This window comes from Oratosquilla oratoria, chromosome 40 (assembly GCF_046742065.1).
Source record: "Oratosquilla oratoria isolate Oo_2021 chromosome 40, ASM4674206v1, whole genome shotgun sequence".
Classification (NCBI taxonomy): domain Eukaryota; kingdom Metazoa; phylum Arthropoda; class Malacostraca; order Stomatopoda; family Squillidae; genus Oratosquilla; species Oratosquilla oratoria.
Window position 1 is genome coordinate 26,362,646 of NC_134816.1, and position 21,567 is coordinate 26,384,212.

A 21,567-nucleotide genomic window follows, 5' to 3' on the forward strand; every position below is an offset into this window, starting at 1 on the left:
ATTTAGGTAGAGGTTGATTGGATCAGATTTTTGTGGTGAGGCAGATGTATGAGAAAACTAGGAAAAGGTAAGGATATTTTTGGGCCTTTATAGATTTGGAAAAGGCTCATGACAGGGTATACAGGAAGGTACTGGGATATATTGCAAATATATGGGATAGGAGGAAAGCTGTTAAGAGAAGTCAAGAGTTTTTATAAGAGAAGTAGAGCCTGTGTTGGAATTAGGAATGGAGAAGGTGAGTGGTTTGAGGTAAAGGTGGGATTTCGCCAGGGATGTGTCATATTGCTATGGCTGCTCATTTTATACATAGATGGGGTGGTGCGAGAGATAATTGCATGGGCAATGAGTCGGGGATTGGAGATGGTTAAAGAAAATAGAAAAAAATGGGAGATAAGCCAGTTGCTGTTTGCTAACGACACTGCGCCTTTAGCAGGATCAGAGGAGGGGTTTAGGAAGTTAGTGATAGAGTTTGGGAAGGTGTGCAAAAGAAGGAAGTTGAAGATAAATGTGGGTAAAAGTGAGGTGATGAGATGTACAGGGGGAGAGGATGGCAGCAAATTGGAAGTGAGAATTAAGGGAGAAAGACTGGGGGAAGTGGATAGTTTTAGATACTTGGGTGCGAATGTGATGGGAAAGGGAGGAGTGGGGGTGGAAGTAAAATGTAGAATGACAGAAGCAAATGCCTTGGGGGATTAAAAAAGTGTAATGAGAAAAAGAAATTTGGGAATGGATGGTAAGAGAAGATCGTTTGAAGGGGTGATTGTGCCGACAGCACTGTATGGGGCAGAAACATGGAACATAAGAGATGAAGAGTTTAAATGTGTTTGAGATGAAATGTCAGAGATATACAGTAGGGGTTGCAAGGCTGGATAGGGTGAGAAACGAGGTGATGAGAGCGGGGGTGGAAAGGGAGTTGTGAGGTAGGGTTGATGAAAGAGTATTGCGATGGTTTGGACATATGGAAAGAATAAGTGAAGAAAGGTTATTAAAAAAGGTGTGGAAGGCAGAGGTGGGGGGAGTGAACATGAGGGGGTGACCAAGGATGGGATGTATTGATGGGGTGAAAGGGGCATTGGGAAAGAGGAAAATGTCTGTTGAGGAAGGAAGGGAGAAAACAGAAGATAGGGGTGAGTGAAGAATGGTTGTGTGTGGATGATGCTGTGATGCATGGAAGGGAGTGAGTGGGGGAAGGGGAGTATGTGTGAATGATATTTTGACGCAGCCCGAAGGAATTTCTTCTCTTCTCTTTTTCTGCATGAGGGGAGAGGGGGGGCAGTCGCCGGTTAAATGAAGTGGCCATACCGTGGATGTGCTGTGTCTTGCTACATTGCTTCTGGACCAGGACAGTGGGCGAGATGCAGGGATGACCCATCATCCCGGAGGAGCCAAGAAAAGAGGGAGGGAGGGGTGGAAGTGGAGTGTGTGGGGATGAAATGGGTGAGAGTGGATGTATGTCTTGAATTTGGCTACCTCCTTTGTAAGAAGGAAAATCCCATGGTATACTCGTATGTATGTGTTATAAGTAATAATTATTACTGTTAGTATTATCAATATAATTATTATTGTCATCATCATCATTATTTATAGTATTATTATTTATCAGGGGAAATCCTTGGGTGAAATTATAAGGCAAATTTGTTATGAAAATGTTTACTGTAGAATGTTTAGTCATCCCAAGTGCGTTCGATTACGCGTTATCTTCATGGTTTCTAACCTGGTGGTCACTATCAACAATGTTACACAATATATACCCATGTAAATATAAATATTTCGAATAAGTAGCAAAAATGCATTGTGTTCAGCGCACTTAATTCACCATTAATCTTTTCTTTTGTTGATGGAAAATACCCACTTATTTTTTCACTTGCATATTTATTTATTCTCAGATATATGTGACGGAAAATAATTTACCTTTAGAGACGTAAATACAAGCTATCAGCAGGATAAAAATCAACATAGCTTTCATGGTTGCAACAGTCTTCTCAGGTAGCAGTTCTTAGACCACGTAGCAGTTCTTAGACCAGGTAGCAGTTCTCAGGCCAGGTAGCAGTTCTTAGTTCATCAACCGACGAAGATAATCTGAAAACCAGATTCGACATTATCCATCCCGTTATTATATAATTTCTTATAACCACCCACACTATTGTTATCATCAGATAATCTGATTCGTTTTTCTTTCTTATATCACCACTCCACGATTACATTTTTTACTTCCAAAGAATGTAGTCGGCACGTAATTCGTTGAGAATTTTCATTGCCACTCAAATGCAAACTGTCAACGACACGCTGTCCATTTTGGGGTCACGTAGTACTAGGAACGAACTAAGGAACGGTAGATTATCAAGGATTCACTTATGAAAGACAAGAGCAGGGTGTTGCCCTGGTCCAAACGTAAAGAAGACTAGAGCTTCTGTGAACAGTGACCGGAAACAGCGAGGCCACGCCGTAGGGTTATACGCATTTTGATCATATTTACGAATATATATAAATAGATAGATATGTATGTACAGGTGTATGGGGTATGTGGGTGTATTCCTGTTGAATGCTAAAGCACAAGTGGCGTCAATGAATTTAAGAGAAGATTTCTCTGTATATTTTGTTTTTCTTCAGTTCAAACTCTTCAGAATGGTGATCCATTTATACCGACAGCTGTTTCAGCAATTCCATATGGTCATCTTCAGGGTAAAATATTACATAGAATCATACAAGGGTATATAAGGCCGAGATAGGTGCGGCGTGGAACCTGCCCCGTCTAACAAGACACGAAAAGTCAGCCTGGACGAAATCCCACGCTGGGATTCGAACTCGCTTGTGGTTTCATGTCCCGTCGTTTTTTTTTTTTTTTTTTTTATTGAGGGGAGGACATAATCCGATGCTGCCTGAAGGTTGTAGGCTTTTGTAGAGCGATGTTCACAGCTTCAGCAATTATTAATTAAACGTCCATAATTGTCATTATGGTGGACTTCTAAGGGCGGCTTCTTATCACCAGCATGAGCAAAGTGTTGGTGTATGGCTTTGTTGTTACGGTGACCTTCTAGACATGAGGGCATGGTCGACGTAGCAAATACCGAGGGCTTGCATGCCCCCTCAGAATACACACACACATACACACACACACACACACACACAGACGCATATATATATATATATATATATATATATATATATATATATATATATATATATATATATACATATATAAAAGTATGGAAGATGTTTTGGAAAGAAATTAGAGAGAAAGGGGGAATCATCTAGAGAAGAAAAGGTAAAAGTTGCAGATGGAAAGATGATAATGGAAGAGACGGCAGTAAGAGGAAGATGGGCAGAGTATCTTAGGGAGTTGCTAAATGTGAAGGAAGATAGGGAAGGAAATGTAGTTGCAGTGGGAAGCACTAATAAAATGACAGTGTTGAATGAGGAAAACGGGGGAATGAGGTGAAAACATTTATTAGAATGATGAGAGCATTAAGGCATCTGGGTTGGATGGGTGTCATGCGGTCTCTAAAAAAGAGAGGTACAGTGATGGTGGACTAGCTGATGAGGTTGTTTAATATATGTCTTAGAGAGGTTAGCGTGTCAGAGGACAGGAGGAGTGCCTGTATAGTTCCACTTTACAAGGGAAAAGAGGACAAGTGTGAGTGTAGTAGTTTCAGAGGGGTCGGATCAGTTTGTTGAGTGTAGCTGGGAAGGCTTATGGGAATGTTTGATTGAGAGGATCAGGAGAGAAAGAGAGGGAGTAATTGGGTAGGAAGAATGTGGGTTTAGGACAGGTAGGGGTTGCGTGGATTTTTTTTTTTTTTTTTTTTTTTTTTTTTTTTTTTTTTTTTTTTTTTTTTTTTTTTTTTTTTTTTTTTTTTTTTTTTTTTACAGATATATGAGAAACCATTAGGAAAAGGTGAGGATGTTTTTTGGGCCTTTATGGGTTTGGAAAAGACTTATGACAGGGTAGATAAGAAGGCACTGTGGGAGGTTTTGCAGATATACAGTATGGGATAGGAGTGAGTGAGAGGTGGTGAATGGAAGAGGAGTATGTGGGGATAAAATGGGTAAAATGGGTGGGAGTGAACTTATATCGTTCGACTTTGGCTACCCTTCTTGTAATGGGGAAAAAGCCGTTGGTGTATATATATATATATATATATCAATTGATGCATTGATGATCTTCTTGTGTAGTTTCAATACGTCTTAACTATAGACTTGGCTTCAGGAGGTAAGTTTGCTATCGCAGGTCCAAAGGACATGATTCAAACTCAGAAGGGAGAAGAGTAGCGTTTTACTGGAGCTTGACGTTTCGTACACTATGTACATTTTCAAAAGCAATGACAAAAGGTCAGAATACATAGACTTATATAGTAAAGGAGAGGATCATAGTGAACATAAAGAGAACCAATAGGAAATTGTGGTGTGAGGGAACCTATGGGAGAACAGAACGCCGTATATGGGTCAGCCAATCAGAGGCTTGGAACGATGCGTCAGGGAGTAGAGGTCATCAGTCGCGTATTAGGCTTCGGGCGAAGCACATCTCTCCTGGCGGACGGTATGACCATGAATTCCTGTGACTGAAGGTTCATGGTGGGCATGTTGGCTTGAATGAGGAGGGCCTGGAGGATCTGTAGCCGTCTTGTATCTTGAGCCTGTCCTATGATTTTAGTGTTTTCAGCCATGGTCTGTCTGGTAAGAATAGTGTTGTGGTGAGATTCTGTGTGTGTCTTAGGTGTACCATTTTGTAAGTGTAATGTAATTCTTCTAGAGAGTTTAGTAGTGCAGTATCCTATGTATGAAGAATGAAGGGACTCACAGTTCCCTTGTTTACAGGAGAATTCATACACTAGATGGCTGCGTTGCAACTCAGAAGGAGCGGGGGAAGGGTTATTCTTTAGTAGAAATTCGAAGTTTTCTTGTTTTTGTAGTAGATGACGAAGTCCACCCGGTCGACAGGATTGGCAGGTTTGACATGACGTTTGATGATTTGCCTGATGATTTTCTCTTCAGTTTTGTACTCTGTAGTCATGTGGGATTTGTAGAATAATTTGATGTTTTGGCCTGAATTGGGGAGGACATCTAGTGTATGAATTCTCCTGTAAACAAGGGAACTGTGAGTCCCTTCATTCTTCATACAAAGTGCTTTCCTGAAGAGTGCTATAGCTATTGGCCGAAATATAGAAGTTACACTTTCTTCTAAAATTTCCCTTCATTCCGACTGTGGGTTCTTCGTGATTAATATATATATAATTATTCTGAGTAAAGAATTTTATTTACGAAGCTTATCAGCTGAGACGTATGTTGTGAATGCATATATAGTTATTTATGTTTTTATTTGAACGTTTTATTTCGTCCATACATACACACACACACAAACACAAATACACACAAGACAAAACTAAGAATGCACAGAGGAGAATGGAAAGATCATTGGTGGGGATATCACTGAGAGTCTGAGAGAGAGCAAGTTGGATGGGAGAAGAGACTGGAAAGATATTATGGAGACTGGTAAAAGAGAGGAAGTGGAATTGGGCAGGTAAATTGGCGTGAATAACTGGTGAGCGATGGAGTGTGTTACTGAGTAGATGCCACGAGATAAGAAGCGTGGAAGAGGGAGATCAGATAGAAGGTGGAGAGACGAGATAGAGAAGTTCGCAGGAGTGACGTGGTAGATGTTGGCGCAGTCGTGCGAGGCATGCAATGCTATGAAGGAGGCCTTTGTTCAGCAATCGACACTCAGGATGGCAGACTGATATATATATATATATATATATATATATATATATATATATATATATATATATATATATATATATATATATATATTCGGTTCAACCTCGCTAAACTCGCCCCTATCAGAGGATTTTGTAGCGTGACATTTAATGAACCATGCCCTTATGTGTGTGTGTATGTGTGTGTGTGTGTGTGTGTGTGTGTGTGTGTGTGTGTGTGTGTGTGTGTGTGTGTGTGTGTGTGTGTGTGTGTGTGTGTGTGTGTGTGTGTGTGTGTGTGTGTGTGTGTGTGTGTGTGTGTGTGTGCAATATGCACGAAGAACACACAGTCGGAATTAAAAAAGAAACTAAAGAAAGTTGAACTCCTATATTTCAGCTAATAGCTATAGCTCTCTTCAAAAAGTACAAGATACAAGATTTGTTTGAGACTTAAATACGGCTGAGATGGAAGAGAAACAGGAACATGGGTAGAAGACAGGCAACGTTCCGTCACTCAGGGCGGGGTCAGAAGGAAGAGGGGTGTAAGGTCAGAAGGGGTAGGGGTTTGAGGTCAGAGGTGAGGGCAGGAGTGCGGGGTCAGAAGGGGTCAGGAGGGTGAAGATTCTTGATAAAATACACTCAGAGGGTTCCATGTACAAATTGGCCAAAACAGGAGATAATTTAGTTTTTATTGATTGATTGGTTAATTTATTTATCTAATTTTAACCCGCGTGGTCGTGTATGTATAATAGAAGACTCCATCTGCTATACAGGACATATATTATGTGTATTTGATGGTTCAAGAAATGAGTCAGTTTAAATGACGAACATACCAGCATTCGAATAGTTACAATTATATCTTCACAACATATGTATATATGTATGTATATATATATATATATATATATATATATATATATATATATGTATATATATATATATATATATATATATATATATATATATATATATATATATACAGAGGTGTGCGCGATTCGAAAAAATAAGTCCAATTCGCCAGCTTGTAAGTCCGTGTGTGTGTGTGTGTGTGTGTGTGCGTGGTTCTACTCGTTCTAGTCTGCATGTGCGTTGTCATAACATATTCTCATTGTGATGATGTTAGTGTTGGCATGTCCCTCGAGCTCAGTGTTTATCATTAGACATCTGGCCTCACAGAATTTGTACAGATTGCTACGATATACCCTCCCCCAACCCCACTCCCTAAAGCCCAGTGACAATATTTGCATGAGAAGAGTAATATGTCGCCCCGTGTGAGGCTAGTCCCTTTGTGTGCGGCTGTCCCCGAGCGAGGCTATGTACGACGACTTCTGTATATCAAATTCACTATCATGATATTTCCTGTGAGGAAATTTTTATATTATAATCTACTTCTTAAGAAATCAAGCGACAAAATGGTTGCATCTATATGTCTTGGAAAATAACTGTTTAACGTATATTTCAGTTCTTTTGCGGTTTCCCGGTAATATTCGAGCACGCGGTTCGTTACTTTTTCTTTAACAATTCATTCGACGCCAATCGTTTCTGTCCGAGACATTTAATGAAAAAATCTCAATCTCACGAATATATATATATATATATATATATATATATATATATATATATATATATATATATATATATATATATACATATACACATATATATATATACATACATAAAGATAATTTTATGACCGTCGCGCAAGGACTCGAACCTGCGCTGTACATGACGACAAGAGGCCCCATGACTGCCGCCATACTCTTCCCTTGCGCGACGGTCATAAAATTATCTGATTAATGTCGCTGTCCACTAGCGAATTTCTCGTATATATATATATATTTGTATGTATATATATATATATATATATATATATATATATATATATATATATATTATACATATATATATGTTTATGTATATATATATACATGTGTATATATATATATATATATATATATATATATGTATATATATTATAATTTTGCTGTATTTATGTATTAATGCTAAACTTAGTACTAATGAAATTTACAACATTTGTACATTATATACAATTTCAGAAAATAACAGTTTCTTATACATTAACAGCTGTAAACATAAAGCTTTTTGCTTTTGAAATAACTAATACTCAGCCAGCCAAGAGAAAAAGGAAACTGAATGAAGTGGGACGATTGTTTCAAGAAAAATGGGAATTACAGCAATTTTGCCCAACAATGAATGGAAAGATAAATTGTTTAATTTGCCAAAAGACTACATTTAAAAAAATACATTTTGAGATAAGCAATAAATCTTACGAGAGCTATGAAGACTTAGTGGGTGTTTTAAAAAAAATTAATTAAAGGTTAATTTGAAAGGAGTAACAGCCCTAGAAAATATCGCTACCGTTACTGCAACCTATGAACTCAGCCGGATGAAGAAAATTTCGTAAAACAATGCCTTGGAAAAACAACTGAAGTTGTATGTCCAGAGAAATTACACTTATTCAAAGATATTTAATTAACCAGGAATACCCTTGCTGAACTTGATGATGAAATGGCAGGTAATTTGAAACAACAGTTTAAGGTTACCTCAAATTTCTATTGCTACTGTAACTGTTGACTGTCGACATCACTGGAATAGCACGGCTTGCAGTCTTTATCAGGGCTTGTGACAGTGAATCGGATATTTATGAAGAATTGATTCAACTGATCCCAACACTGCAACAAAGTCAATCAGGTTTTGAATTATAATTATCAGTGACTGTGTGACATGGTTGGCAAACAAAAGTTACAAACAAAAGTACTCGTAGAATACTCTCATCCAGGTTCTTCATTTGTACATTTTCTCTGTATTATTAATCAGAGAATTTTATGCTCAAAGATTCTGAAATTGGATCATGTGCTTAGCTTTATCACAAACAGAGTGAACTGCGTCAGAATACGCACTTCCAAACACCGTCAGTTCAACCAGTTGCTTGATAATCTGGATAGCCACACAGAAGTCCTTTGGTTGTCTTGTCGCAAAGTGCTGAATATATTCTATTTTTGAGACAAGAAATATTGTATGTTTTTGAAGATGAAAGGTCAAAACACGGATGAAGTAAAAGACGAAAGTTGGTTCCAATATTCTTACCTTTTCTGTGGATATTATTGCGCAATTAACTGACCATAATATGAAATTACAAGGTAAAAACAAACTCGTTATTCTGTTGTAGGGTGACAGTTGTCAAATGAAAATTTATTTGATTTTCCTGATTGCGAATTAGAGCTGAAAAACAATACCACTAATGAACCTAGACTTAGCTTTCTTCAGTACCATTCGCCTTTGATGTTGCTAAGGCAGAAGAAGACGTGCAAATAGAAATGCAGTCTAATTCTACACTCGGAGCAAAATATCTCGAAATGAGAATGGCTGGTTTCCTTTCATACCTTTCTAAAAAAAAAAAAAAAAATCAGAAAATTTGCCACAAAGATTATGTTATAGTTAGAATCTAGCTATATGTGTGAAGTTATTTTCTTTCATGAAATTGTCATCTCTTATCAAAGTAAAAACGACACTGACATTTCAGCCATACCAAATATTGTTAGTAAAAAGGTGTCAACATTCAGGACAAATGCAAATCAATTTTCAGTTTTAAAATATTGTAATTTTTGTACAATGTATTTTATATTGCTGCAAACTGCAAATATATGTTGCATTTAATTTTGTTTGACTACTCCTTGTTTTGTATTCATGAATGTTCTTAAAACATTAGTATGCTATAAATTTGATCAAATGATTTCAATTGATTGTAATGGGTAACTGTTATCATGTGTGACCCAGTTAGATATGCCTACTGTGGAATATATACCCTGCCCTTCTTCCAGGAGCCATATAGACGGGCGAAGTAGTAGTACTCGTAAATCCTGCTATGGTCGGCCATTACCATCGATCAGGCCTTCGTAATGGCGACACCCTTGATCTATGTGATAGTGGGCGCCTGCTGAGCCTCATCGCTACCTTGTCTAAGGATCCAATTAAACATTGCAGGCCTTTCTTGCTCGGCAGATAGAAAGAATTAGGTCAGGGTTTTTTTCTCGAAATAATAATAATAATAATAATAATAATAATAATAATAATAATAATAATAATAATAATAATAATAATAATAATAATAATAATAATAATAATAATAATAATAATAATAATAATAATAATAATAATAATAATAATAATGACAGTAATAATAATGGTAATAATGAAATTCGTACTAAGGCTACAGTCACCTATGCTGAATGCTTATGAACTCTGCATCGGAAACGTGAACCCTTGACTTGTATCGCGGCAGGCCGGATTCAAAACACGATAATTGTAACATGTTTGGAGGGCGGGTAGGAAACACCAGAGTAAAATCTAACGTACACACGCACACACACACACACACACACACACACACACACACACACACACACTCGGTGGCGCAGTTGGTAGAGTGCTGAACTGCTAGCATGGTGGTGCTCGTAGTACTTGGTTCGAATCCTGCCCAGGGCCGAAATTATTTCGGTACCGCTGCGCTTCGGGTCGTTACTCTGACTCTCGTGGGCGGGGAGTTGTGTGTGTGTGTGTGTGTGTGTGTGTGTGTGTGTGTGTAAGGTCATAGCATTACCCATAGATCGGACCTACGAGCTCTGAGCTCTCTTCCGGGAGGGAAATAGCTGTCGATCACGAGTCCAACACGTGATCCAAAGACCAAGTGAATACACACACACACACGCACACACACACACGCGCGCGCGCGCGCATATATATATAATATATATATATGGCCAGGAATGTTTCTCTTATACCTCATTGAAGGTGATGGCTAGTTATGCGCTTATTATTTTCTTAAAAGTATTTTACATGTGTCTTACTATGGACTTGTTCACTATAGGTATTCATTATAGCTAGATCGCGATATCAGGTACAAGACCCTTTAGTAGCTTGGGATATTTTTTGTGGTTTGGAAAGAATGTTCCGAAAAATGGAGTAATGATAGTACATTTTATATGTTTGTTTTCATACTTGCTCTTAACTGGGAGAAATTACCGGACTACTGGGAGATATTACTGGCCAACTGGAAGAGGGTACCGGGTAGTTCGGGCAGTGGTGGTTTGTCGTATGCATGTGAGAGGCTCCGACTTCGGGTTGTGACGAAATGTCGCATGCTTGGTTTTGTGGCGTTTTGTCCCATACTTGGGTTTATGGTTGTTGTTGTCTCATAACTGGGTTTGTTGCGTGCTTCAGTTAGTGGTTGTTATTTGCATGCTTGGGAGTGCCCTAAGGTCCTTTGCTTGTATATTTAAATTTGGGCTCAACTCTTTGATATATAATGCCTCTAAGTTTGGGGGGCGCTTATCGTCCGTAGTAGCTCATCGGAGAAACCAGCAGAAGTATTAAAAAGCGGACAAATGAGCACAGAAATGACGTCAGGGCCTACCGAACATCAAAACCGTCAGTGGTCCATGTAGACAGTCATGGTCATCTACCGGACTGGGACAGAAAGGATTTCCCAAGAAAAAAAAAAAAAAAAAAAAAAAAACACCTGAAGCAGCATACATCACTTCCCATCCAAACCACCGCAATGGTTTTATTAAATTAACACGAACGGCAAGCTGCTTAATACTTCGCGGAAGGGGAAGGAGGAGTGAGGTTGACCGTGGTGGAATGCGGAAATCTTCGGTGGGTATATAATGTGTTGATTTTTTTCAAATGTATGTACTCTGAAGAAATCCTGGTGAGGACGAAACGTTAGAAATCCCTAACAGTTCCCTGTGTTCATCTCACCAACCTTCCACGGCCATGCTGTGTCTTGCGACACGGCTTGGGACCCAGAACAGTGGGCGAGATGCAGGGATGACCCGTCATCCAGAAGGAGCCAAGATAAGAGAGAGGGAGGGGGCTGGATGAGAGTGGAGTATGTGGGGATGGAATGGGTGGGAGTGTATTTTATGCCTGTTTTTTGGCTACCTCCCTTGTAAGGGGGAAAAAGCCTTCGGTATATGTATGTATGTATTCGTTCATTTACTTATCTATTTGATTATTTTGTTCGTAATTGTACAGAAACACGATGAAAGAGGTTTTCTTCATTTCTTTCATTATCCTTTCCCTGCAATGGTCCATTATTTCAGATAAAAAATTACTTAATTCCAAAGGTATTAAATTCCCTGTGCAGTATTCAAAGTTCCTTTCGATTCCTTGTTCTGGTTTCTTCATACTTTTCATTTTGTTTCGTTTATTATTTCCCTTATTTCTTCATTCACCAGAAAATAACAGCACCTATCTTATGGATAACCTGTTTTTATCAGGATGTGATCTTTTACTCTTAGAATATGTCTAGGCTAAGTTTCTTACTAAAAAGGCTTTTTATGTTTAGGTTTGCCCTGTGTCTTTGACGATTGGTCAATACTATCAGAATAGACGTAAGCAAAATTTGTCATTAGCTTTCTCACTTTTTATGAAGAATGTTGGCAGAAAGTGAGTAGTTGCGATGGCTTGTCACGGAGTCCAGAGATTGTGTGAAAATGAATATATCTTCTGTACCTGTGATCTAGAAACTATTATTTTTATTTTAACCCAAACTAGTCCCACTCATTCCATCCCCAAATAGGAGTGGAGTATGTGGGGATGGAACGGGTGGGAGTGGATTTTATGCCTTTGTTATTTGGCTACCTCCCTTGCAAGGGGGAAAAAGCTTTTGGTATATGTATGTACATTTTAGTATAAGTTTACATCAAAGTGTCTTATATTTACATCAGTTATATTTCAGTTACATTAACAATTTCCTGCGAATAAGGAATATAAATTCATCTAAAATAGAATGTTCTAAATACAAGAAAACCCATAGTGTTTTCTTTTGTAGATTTTCTTTGGTTTTCACAGTTATGAAGACAATTTTTCTCCACATGGTGAAAGAAGAGGCCAAATCATTTATAGCAAGTTACCTTTAATCATATCACATGATTATGACAAAAATAAGTTTATTACAAATAATTCTTTGGTTCCATAACAGTGCAAATAGTTGCTTCTAGAAAAAAAGAAACTATTTTGATCAGGAATCTCACTGACCTGTATATTTGTGTTGGACCTGTTGTCTTTTTATTTCAGTGTATTGTATGAAATACATAACTTTCATATGTTGTGCAGTGGCTTGCGAAATAAAGTTATACCCTGTGATCAGTTAAGAGCCGTCGTTATGTATTCCTTCTTTGTGATAGACTGGATGTAACGATGGATATGTTTCCCCACTGAAATAAATGTGGCTGGACGAGCTGTGTCAATACAACAGAGCTTCCCGAGGAGCTCTGTTCGCCTTCTGGACAGCGACATGACGTCATAATATGGCGACATGACGTCACCAGAGAGAAGCAAGGCGTTCCTAAGAGACAAGATGAATCCACTAAAGGGTGAGATGATTTTAGGAAACTCCCTGGACTCGATGTTGCCGGAGACGGCGGATCTGGTGTTTGTGGAGTGCGGAGATATCCCTGTCGCTGGAGGGATGTGTGTACTTAGTGTGGTGAGAGTACTTCTTCTGTTGCCTGCTGGAGGTACTGCTGCGGATCGGCGTGGCAAGGATCCGTTGGGCGAGAGCTCGACCCGCGGACTCGGCTCGCGTCTCCAAGTGCCGAGAGGCAGTGTCGAGGGTTTGACGCGTGACGGCAGAGAGGGTATAGCGCGAAGGTGTAGAGGTTGAGCAGCGAGCGACCGTGGTCAGGAAGCGTCGAGCTGAATTGGCGGACGAGGAAGAGGACCGTCCTGCTGTGGCGAAGAAATGGCGGGCCAGCGTCGCGAGCCCGCGGCGGGCATCCGGGGTGGAGGTGCAGCGGGCCACCGTGGCATACGAGCGACGGGCCGCTGTGGCCAGAGCCCGGCGGACGGCCGTGTAAATGGACCGGCGGGTTTTCTTCGCCAAGACCCTTCGGTCCGCCCTGGTGAAGAAGAACCTGCTCTTCCCCCTGGAGAAGGGATGGCTCGCCGCTTTGGACAGACGACGACGACGACGGTCTGCCGTGGTGAGGGAATGGTTGTCTGTGGCCGTCGTCGTCGTCGTCGTCGTCGTCGTCACCGAGGATCGGCTGCCCGTCGAAGGGGAGATCCTTCCGGACGCCGCCCTGGAGATCCTTCGCACCATCGCCGCCAGGAACTGACGATCGAGGGATCTGCGGACTGCCCTTGCGAAGGTGTGGTGGGCGGCGGACCGGCGAGCTGATTGCGTGAGGGCGCGCAAAGTGGCTCCTGCCGTAGTGAGGGAGAGGCGGGGCCGAGGGTGAAAGCAATGGATGGCCATGACAGATCCGCAGGTTGCTGAGGTCGAGGTCTTCTGGGCTCAAGAACGGCAGGAAAAGGTTTGGAGTTACGGGAGTAGTAGGGTCCTCTCTCAGAAATCTGTACGGACTGACGCCCCCAGACTTGGGCCGATCTCGCACCAGTGCAGTGTCCTGGGGGGAGAGGAGCCCTGGGGGAACCCCACGTGTCATGGGTGATTTCTGTGCGGAAGAGAGAAATCGGAATCAGTTGACGTATACATTCGTCGGTCCATTAACCAACCAGTTCATTGTCTTATTTATATACTGTACCTGCTTATTTTCCCAGTGGAATAAGATGGGGGGATCACAAAGTAGTTTTTAGTTTTTTTTCTTAACTCCCCAAATAACATGTGCTCTCTCCTGCCTTAGGCTTAGTGCACGGATGTGAGGCATGGACTCCGGTCGATGATTTCAGTTGGGCGTCTCGATGTCTCTGGTGGTAAATGGATAAAGATAATCATGGGACATCACTGGAATGGCTACGTATCAAACCAGAGGCACTCAGTCTAGACTTGTTACCGGTGGAGAGACAAAGGAGACGCCCACACAATTCATGATAAAGCCTCATTCACACGGGGCAAGTTGAAAGTACATGTTTACACAGACCACTTGTCTCTGACTTGGCTGACACGAAAATGTACTTGCTCGCTTTCCTCTTCAGTTCAAGTAACTTGCACATCTGACTTGCCTCTCAACTTGCCCCGTGTAAACGAGGCTTTAGGGCAAGTCGATTGGTGTTACCCAGAACTACTGTATTTCGAATGGGGAGGGTGAGTGCTCGGAAGCTCGGGGGGAAATGCGGGGATTGGCGTCGGAATGTGAGCGCTTCCTACCAAGAAAAACTAGCTAAATTCATAGGAGAAAATATCTATATTAAGTTGTTTTTATGTGCGTATGTGCCTCCTATGTATGCGTTGTTTTATGTGCGTCGTCGGAAATATTATGTTTATGTATTATGTGATCTGTATATACTCTCATGTCGGAAACATGTTGTATTATATGATCTGTATATACTCCCATGACCCGTTGGCAGAGGAGTTGTAGCGAGAAGGAGTGGAGGAATAGCGAGCGACCGTGGTCAGGAAGCTTCGAGCTGTAGGAGGAGGAGGAGGAGGAGGAGGAGGACCGTCTTGTTGTGGCAAAGAAATGGCGGGCCAGCGTCGCGGCGGGCATCCGGGGTTGGGGGTGGGGGTGGGCAAACTCTTCTGACGACATAAACCCCGGCCCGGGAACACAACCTGCTTGATTCCAGATGCCTGGATCACTGCCCCAAAATAAATAGTTCACAAAATTGCTAACCCTATCTGGTTGAGTTTCTGTCGGCATTCCAAATATACTAAATAAGTTTATCAAAGCATTGGGAATATTTTTTTAGTGCCTACCTCTTCGTTCGGGAAACTTTCCCTCAAGGTGTAGTTGTTTCTATCTTTCTTAACGGAAGCATTTCCTGAAGCTTCGAACCGCGCATATCGTAACTTTGAATAAGATAAGATTTAATTCCCTTCCTCTTTTATTTGCTTGTTAAATCTACTTTAATGTAATAAATTTTGGTTTAATAAATCGGGGATTGAACTTCTGAGAATTTACTTATAAAGTCAATAATGACCCGTGGCCTTTTGAGCCTTTCGAACTCGTAGGAGACGCGCCGAATACTGTCCCAGAGCTCTGGTTCCTAACGGACGTCAAAACTAGAAACGTCAAAGCAAGTTCAAAGGCAAAGCCTTAATCTTCAGATTTCAATTACCACTGTTTGAGAACCCAACTAGGTTGAAAACTGTGACTGGTAAGTTCTCGACCGTTAATCTTTGAATTTGTTAACCATAATTTTCACAGAAGAATACAAATAAACACAGACGGTATCAGGGCCAATTACGTACACCTTTGTAGTTCATTTCTAATGACTAATCTCTCCTGATAAAACTATACATTTACGCCTTGCACTGATTCATTGAATAACTTTTGACATTAATGAACACAATATACATTTCAAAATTGGAGCTAACATTTTATACACAAAGATATAATCGAGAACCTTAAAAAACACCAGAGATTTTTCGTATTTTCAAAGTGAATTAGCATATTATAAAAGTGCATGAAATACAAAAAACATTAGTATAGCTGCGCTTACCAGATATTGCGTACAATTTCCTTAACAGAACTACATAAGGTAGAGTGGTACCTGAAACAAGGTATGCTCAAAGTATAAAAGATGTCCAGATAGATCATGGTGCTGGAGACAGGATCCTATATACCTCTGTCCTGTAAAAACACGAATAAGTACATGTGTCAATGCACACATACACAAATCAATAAATTTAAGTACATACTTATTAACCAGTCACAATCTGCAATGAATTAAGTATACCTGGAACACACTATAATTCTGAAATTGATATGTTCTACTTCACACAAGTCCCAATTTGATCTCTCCCCTCACCCGCCATTTTTTCTGTGACAAGCACCGATGCCTGTTATTGTACTTATCACTTGACTCAAACTTTCGACCCAGAAGCAAAAACTGAAAATCGATGGAGGATAAGAAAAACAGAATATAGAATATTCATTGGAAATAGGAAAATCATAGGGGAAAAAACAACCAGTTGGTTGAATCGGATTTCGTTAGGTGGTTAGGTAATGTGAAGTAGATTGAGGTGTCTTAGGCTAAGGTTGGTTAGGCCTAATAATTCTGATGATATAACACCAATAATCTTTACTAAATACCATTAACAATTTTATCCCTTTGCCTTCTTTCATAAGAATAACAGGGACTGCAAGAGACCACAAGGTCTTTACTAGACAGTTTCATGCCCTTTACCACCTATCATCCCAATTCATAAAGTTATCTAATCTTATCTTAAAATAACCGATAGTTTCAGCGCTCACTACATGGTTATTAAGTCTATTCCATTCGTTAACCACTTAATTGATAAACCAAATTTTGTCTATTCCCTTATAGGCTACCTAAATTTGTCAAATTTGGATCCATTACTAAGAGTCCTACCCTGCTGTCTTAGTATGATGACCTTGCTTGCATTACCCTTGTCAATACCATTCATATGTGAAAGCGTTTTGATATTACGCGATACGATTCCACCTCGTCTTTCTTGCGCTACTGCGGGTGGGGTTCCTCCAACTTCATATAGACGACTAAAATCACAAAATGATCCAAAATGGTTATTCGAGATAACCTGGAGACAATTCGCATTGAAAGTTTGAGTCTGACAACCCCCCTCGAGCCAAACAGCTACCGCCTGGGCCAACACGGCAAGGCCCGTAGCTGTCCCCCGCTGTGTATACTCTCGTTCGACTTCGTCGTGGATGGAATTATGAAAGGGCGATTATATTTGTTATGAATGTTATATCTTAGACATGGCTCTGCTGGCGGGGGTGAATTTGCAACCTGCCCCTATGAAACCCACCAAATCTGCTATGCAGGTGACCAGGGCGATGCAAACGAGGCAAGGACTTATCGATCCAGGCCTGCAGTGAACTTCCAGCGGGCGCTTGGGTGCTAGGATGGTCAACTACCCTCTTTATAGGCGAAGCTCAAGAGGCTTGCAATGGATATATTGGCTCCCTATGAGGTGAGGACCTAGGGCATTGATGGGATCAGCAGCGAGAGTCTAGTTATCAGGACCACATTCACCAGGGGTGTAGTTGTGCACCTACTACGCCGGCGACTACAGCCAGGGTTACTTTGATTGATGAGCATTTGGTGCTGGTTAGGTCGATGAATATTCTGGGTCTCATCTCTATTATTGCAATATATACTCTAACTTCATTCAAGTTACTAGCACCATTGATCCTTCCGAATTTGGCCAAATCCAGAAAGTTGATGACTGTTGGTCCTGATTCCAGAGACTGAGGACACACCGGTGGACTTGGTAGAGCAATACTGGAAGCATAGCGAAGGAGATCGTTTAGATTTTTAATAGTATTTGTCGGGGGCATCCTACAGTTTCAGTGTTGACTGGCATGCAAAATACTTTGAGGTTACAAGGGATTACAAAGGCAGCCGACATGCCGACAGGAGACCTTTTGGTCCATAACTAGGTCGGATGCGAAAATATATATATATATGATAGAAAATAGATGAATTAAAATAAAAATTATAAGTAATAATAGATAAAATAAATGATACATAGGTATAGTTAAATGATAAGTAAACAAGTAAATAGTAAATAATAAACTGACAAAATAAATAATAATAAATGGAAATCAAGCAAATAATAAATAGACAAATAATAACAAACATATAATCAAACAATATAAAATAAATGGCAGTCATTACAGCATCTTGCTTAAATGTTTATCTAAACAAATCTTAAAGCTTCGAACTGAACTACATTGCACTGCCTCTACAGGAAGTTTATTCTATTCACTAACTACACGGATGTTGAGCTTGTTTCTACCCACTTCCAAATTAAATCTATTTCCTGACAGTTTGAGACCATTGTTTCTTGTCGGATTATCATTCGGTGTAAGAATTTGGTCACTTCTGATGTTGTCAATCCCCTTTAGAATCTTAAATACCTGTATCAAGTCACCTCTGAGTCTACGCTTTTTTTAGGGAAAACAGATTCATATGTTTTAGTCGATTGTCGTATGATTTATTTTTTATATTTGGAATCAGTTTTGTGGCTCTCCTTTGTACTTTTTCCAAAGACTTGAGCTTCCAGCACTCAGGGGGGAATGTGGGAGCACGCCTTGGAGAAAGCGGGACCCACTGTGGTGTGTTGTTCATTCCAGACTCAAGTCCAAAATTACCCGTCTCATCACCTTTCGGGGATCAGTTTAAGACAGCATACAGCAACCCCTTAGTGTATAGACACCCCAAGCGTTTTCATGGATCTTATGTCAGTATTCAGTAGAACACCTTCCTAGCCAACCTTCAGCGATCGTGCGAATTAAGTGAAGCATTCTTTTACAAAACCCTTTACATATACACTCTACACTAGATTATTATTCTTGAGCTACGCAGAACCTCACAGAATACATGGACTGATAGAAATGTGACTTGTGTTCGTGATGGGTGGTCTGTCAGGCCTACCTTTCAATGCTACTGATTTATACACTTGTTTTATCTTCCGCCAGACGCTTTTATTCAGCCCAACCACTTCTGGCTGCCGCCAGCTGATATACCTCAGCTGATGGAGACCCTCTATACAGAGAAAGATTGTTTCGTAGAACCACATTTGGCTATGACTAGCCTGATTCTCAATGAGGATATAAGGTTAGTCGTCACCGCCATTGTGTTCTGACTACTCTTTGGTCATCAAGAAACATTTACAAACAACTTAACTCTGGTATGATACCGACTCAAGGTTTTAGCCACTTTTGTGTCAACGGTGAGAAAGAAAATCAACAACGATTCTACCTTGAGGTCTGAGATTAAAGACTAGTATGGCGCATTGACAGAATAATTGTTACGTAGTGTTTTGAGACTTTAATGACTCCCTAACGGATCACAGTCACAAAGCTCTTTCATAGCTGGGGAACAACACCAAGTCAATTTCAGCTTCAGCCAAGAGACAAGAATACTGCAACAGTGTTCCCTGGTATGTTGTGAAAGAATGGGGATAAACAAGGAAGGCTAGAGGTCTCGCTTGCCTTGTTTTCCCACCGCGTAGTCAAGGCAAAATTATACTTGGTCACCTCCCCCACTAAGAAGAATTAATGTCCTCGTTTTCAAACCATATTTTTCAATGGTGTGTATGGAATGAAATAGTGTCAAAGTTACATGTTACTGTTCAGATTTATCTTAGCTGAATCGTATTGCGTTCGTCATTCACTTTATCCCTAAGCACCGAATTCATTACGGTGGACATTATTTTCGTAATTGCCTAGAGCAGTGGTTCCCAAACTGTCTTACCTGACGCCCCCTTTTTGCTTCCAGTAGACCCGCACAGCCCTACTCCATCTTTTGTTCATGTGAAATGATTCTTGCACATACTTCTTAGCATTGTTCAGGAAAACAAAATTTCTCTTAGTACTAAATTTTAATAATGAAAGCCACTCAAACAAATAATAGTACATTCCAGAAACACTTTTCTAAGTAACTAAAAACGAAACATTTGGTTCAAAGGGAGCGAAAAAAAAGTTTGAACATTAGCAAATTGTGGTTGGTATCGGTGACGTGTCCAAAACGTGTAAGGAGAACTACTAAGTATTTCAGCGGCTTTGACCCATCGTTTTTCCCTCATATTTCCGAAATAACCATTCTCATCAGCATAATATATTAGCACAGCTTAATTCACACCCTGCCCTAATTTTTTACGTTATAGTGCATTCACAAGTATATTTATTTACGGCGTTTACTCTTGACATCAAATGTCTCGCAGCCGACACCAGTGAAGTAAATCGAACAAGTGAAGTTGTAACGTCATCACAAACTACCTCGTGTATCCCATCCTCCTCCCCTTCCCTCCTTCCTCCCCATCCTCCTCCCCTTCCCTCCTTCCTCCCCATTTCCTCCCTCCTCTCTCTCTCTCTCACTCTCTAAAAAAAAAAAAAAAAAAAAAAAACATGTAATGATAATTGAATACCATGCACCCGGAAAGGGAATTCAATAACAAGTTTATACATATGATGGACAGGGAAATTATGATAATAACTGGACATGCATTTTATTTCATTCCATACCACTATGGATAAACAGTTCATCCTCGTCATCGCTGTCCATGGTGATGATGACGGGTTCCACACTTTCATGTATGTTGTTCGATGACCAGTACTCTTCTTCGAACGATCTGGACCTTCTCACACACCCGCCCACACCTCCCTGGTTGCGATAAGCTTTGCCTCCTGGAGCCGCGCTTGCAGGTCTACCCGAGTGAACCGCTGCAACGTTGAACGCACGTGTTGCTTCATGCAGCCCCACACTTGTTCGATGGCGTTTAATTCTGGATGAGCTGGTGGCAAACGGATGACCTCATGACCCCATGATCGGATAATTTCGTCAACCGTGTAGCATGGCTCGGGCCGGTTCTCCTTGCAGATCAGTAGCAACTCAGGGCACGTAGCATGTGGTGGGAATGGTAGGCTGCGGCACTCCAACCATTTCACGATCTCCGCTTTTCTTGTAGCAGTGGTGGGGCAACGGGTCTCCGCGGTCAGCTGACTGTGGTAGGGTGCGTTGTCAAGCACCAGCACCGATGGCTCAACGAGCGCCGGCCAAAGCTGTGACGTCAGCCAGCGAATGAATAGGGCGCTGTTCATTTCACCATGGTATTCTCCTGTTTTGTTCTTGGCAGGGTAGCACAGAAATGATTCGTCAATGAATCCCTCATCTGTGTCACCTGCTACTACCACAAAGAGGTAGTTTGTGATGACGTCACAACTTCACTTGTTCGATTTACTTCACGGGTGTCGGGCTACGACCCACTTAATATCAAGAGTAAACGCTGTAATTAAATACACTTGTGAATACTCTATAACGTAAAAAATTAGAGCAGGGTGTGAAATAGACTGTGCTAATATATCATGCTGATGTGAATGGTTATTTCGGAAATATGAGTGAAAAACGATGGGTCAAAGCCGCTGAAATACTTAGTAGCTTAATAGAAAACAGG

General features: G+C 40.6%; 3 protein-coding genes across 12 annotated transcripts in view; all 3 read right to left on the reverse strand.

Annotated features, from left to right (window-relative positions):
- LOC143020710 (uncharacterized) overlaps nucleotides 1-2,827 on the reverse strand; it is a 42,310-nt gene extending 39,483 nt beyond the window's left edge. Inside the window, exons 1-2 of one of the 5 annotated variants that reach the window (XM_076177390.1) lie at nucleotides 2,203-2,827; nucleotides 1,912-2,079 (exon numbers count right to left, since the gene is read on the reverse strand). In XM_076177390.1, coding sequence (XP_076033505.1) covers nucleotides 1,912-1,966 — 55 coding nt within the window. In that variant the 5' untranslated portion in view covers nucleotides 1,967-2,079; nucleotides 2,203-2,827. The other 4 variants (XM_076177387.1, XM_076177385.1, XM_076177389.1 and 1 more) reach the window with 4 other exon arrangements.
- A 9,017-nt stretch (nucleotides 2,828-11,844) lies between these two features.
- Nucleotides 11,845-21,567, reverse strand: part of LOC143020709 (uncharacterized) — a 17,485-nt gene continuing 7,762 nt past the window's right edge. Inside the window, exons 2-5 of one of the 6 annotated variants that reach the window (XM_076177381.1) lie at nucleotides 17,794-17,891; nucleotides 16,176-16,255; nucleotides 14,267-14,429; nucleotides 11,845-14,176 (exon numbers count right to left, since the gene is read on the reverse strand). In XM_076177381.1, coding sequence (XP_076033496.1) covers nucleotides 13,199-14,167 — 969 coding nt within the window. In that variant the 5' untranslated portion in view covers nucleotides 14,168-14,176; nucleotides 14,267-14,429; nucleotides 16,176-16,255; nucleotides 17,794-17,891 and the 3' untranslated portion in view covers nucleotides 11,845-13,198. Of the gene's footprint in view, nucleotides 14,177-14,266; nucleotides 14,430-16,124; nucleotides 16,256-17,415; nucleotides 17,762-17,793; nucleotides 17,892-21,567 lie in introns of those variants that run through there. The other 5 variants (XM_076177382.1, XM_076177383.1, XM_076177379.1 and 2 more) reach the window with 5 other exon arrangements.
- LOC143020512 (uncharacterized) lies at nucleotides 20,756-21,214 on the reverse strand. The gene has a single exon (XM_076176941.1). The coding sequence runs from the start codon at nucleotides 21,212-21,214 to the stop codon at nucleotides 20,756-20,758; it is 459 nt and encodes a 152-aa protein (XP_076033056.1).